General features: G+C 41.3%; 1 protein-coding gene across 1 annotated transcript; it reads left to right on the forward strand.

The window, feature by feature from the left end:
• LOC130465197 (uncharacterized) lies at positions 1-363 on the forward strand. The gene has a single exon (XM_056834124.1). It carries the CDS (start codon positions 1-3, stop codon positions 361-363), a length of 363 nt encoding a protein of 120 aa, XP_056690102.1.
• The last annotated feature ends 204 nt before the right edge of the window (positions 364-567 follow it).

The raw sequence follows: 567 nt of genomic DNA on the forward strand, positions 1-567 counted from the left end.
ATGTCGAGTGGGTCTCCTTGTGCTTCAAAAAAATGTTATTGTGGCATTCCATCCAAGATGTTGACATCGTGGACAACTGATAACCCGGGGAGGAAATTCTTGACTTGTAAGTTCTCTGATGTTCACACTGGTAGAAAAGGTTGTGGCTGGTTTTATTGGGTTGATCCTGATGTTGTGGAGTGGCAAAGAGTCGTGACGAATGAATTGATGGTGGAGAAGAGATTGCTGAAAACAGAGTTGAGGATCATGATGACTGAATTGCAGAAGTTAGAGGATGACAAAGCCCTTCTTGTTGCTGCCAATGAGAGGCTTGAAAGGATATGCACTGGTGGAGTGGCTGGAATGAAGGGGGGCAGAGGATAAGGGCCAACCAATTTCCCATTCTGTATTCTGGTTTGTTGTAGGATTAGTTGTTTGTTGTGTGTTGAAGTTTGTAATGAAGTTCCTCTAGTGTAAACGCGACAATGGAACGGGAAATTGGATGGAATGTAATGTAATCTATGTTGTTGACATTAGTTGACTCTAATCTTAATAATGGTAATTCTAGCTTATGACAATATCTTTTTG

The sequence above is a fragment of the Spinacia oleracea genome, unplaced genomic scaffold, assembly GCF_020520425.1.
Source record: "Spinacia oleracea cultivar Varoflay unplaced genomic scaffold, BTI_SOV_V1 SOVchr0_096, whole genome shotgun sequence".
NCBI classification, from domain to species: Eukaryota; Viridiplantae; Streptophyta; class Magnoliopsida; order Caryophyllales; family Amaranthaceae; genus Spinacia; species Spinacia oleracea.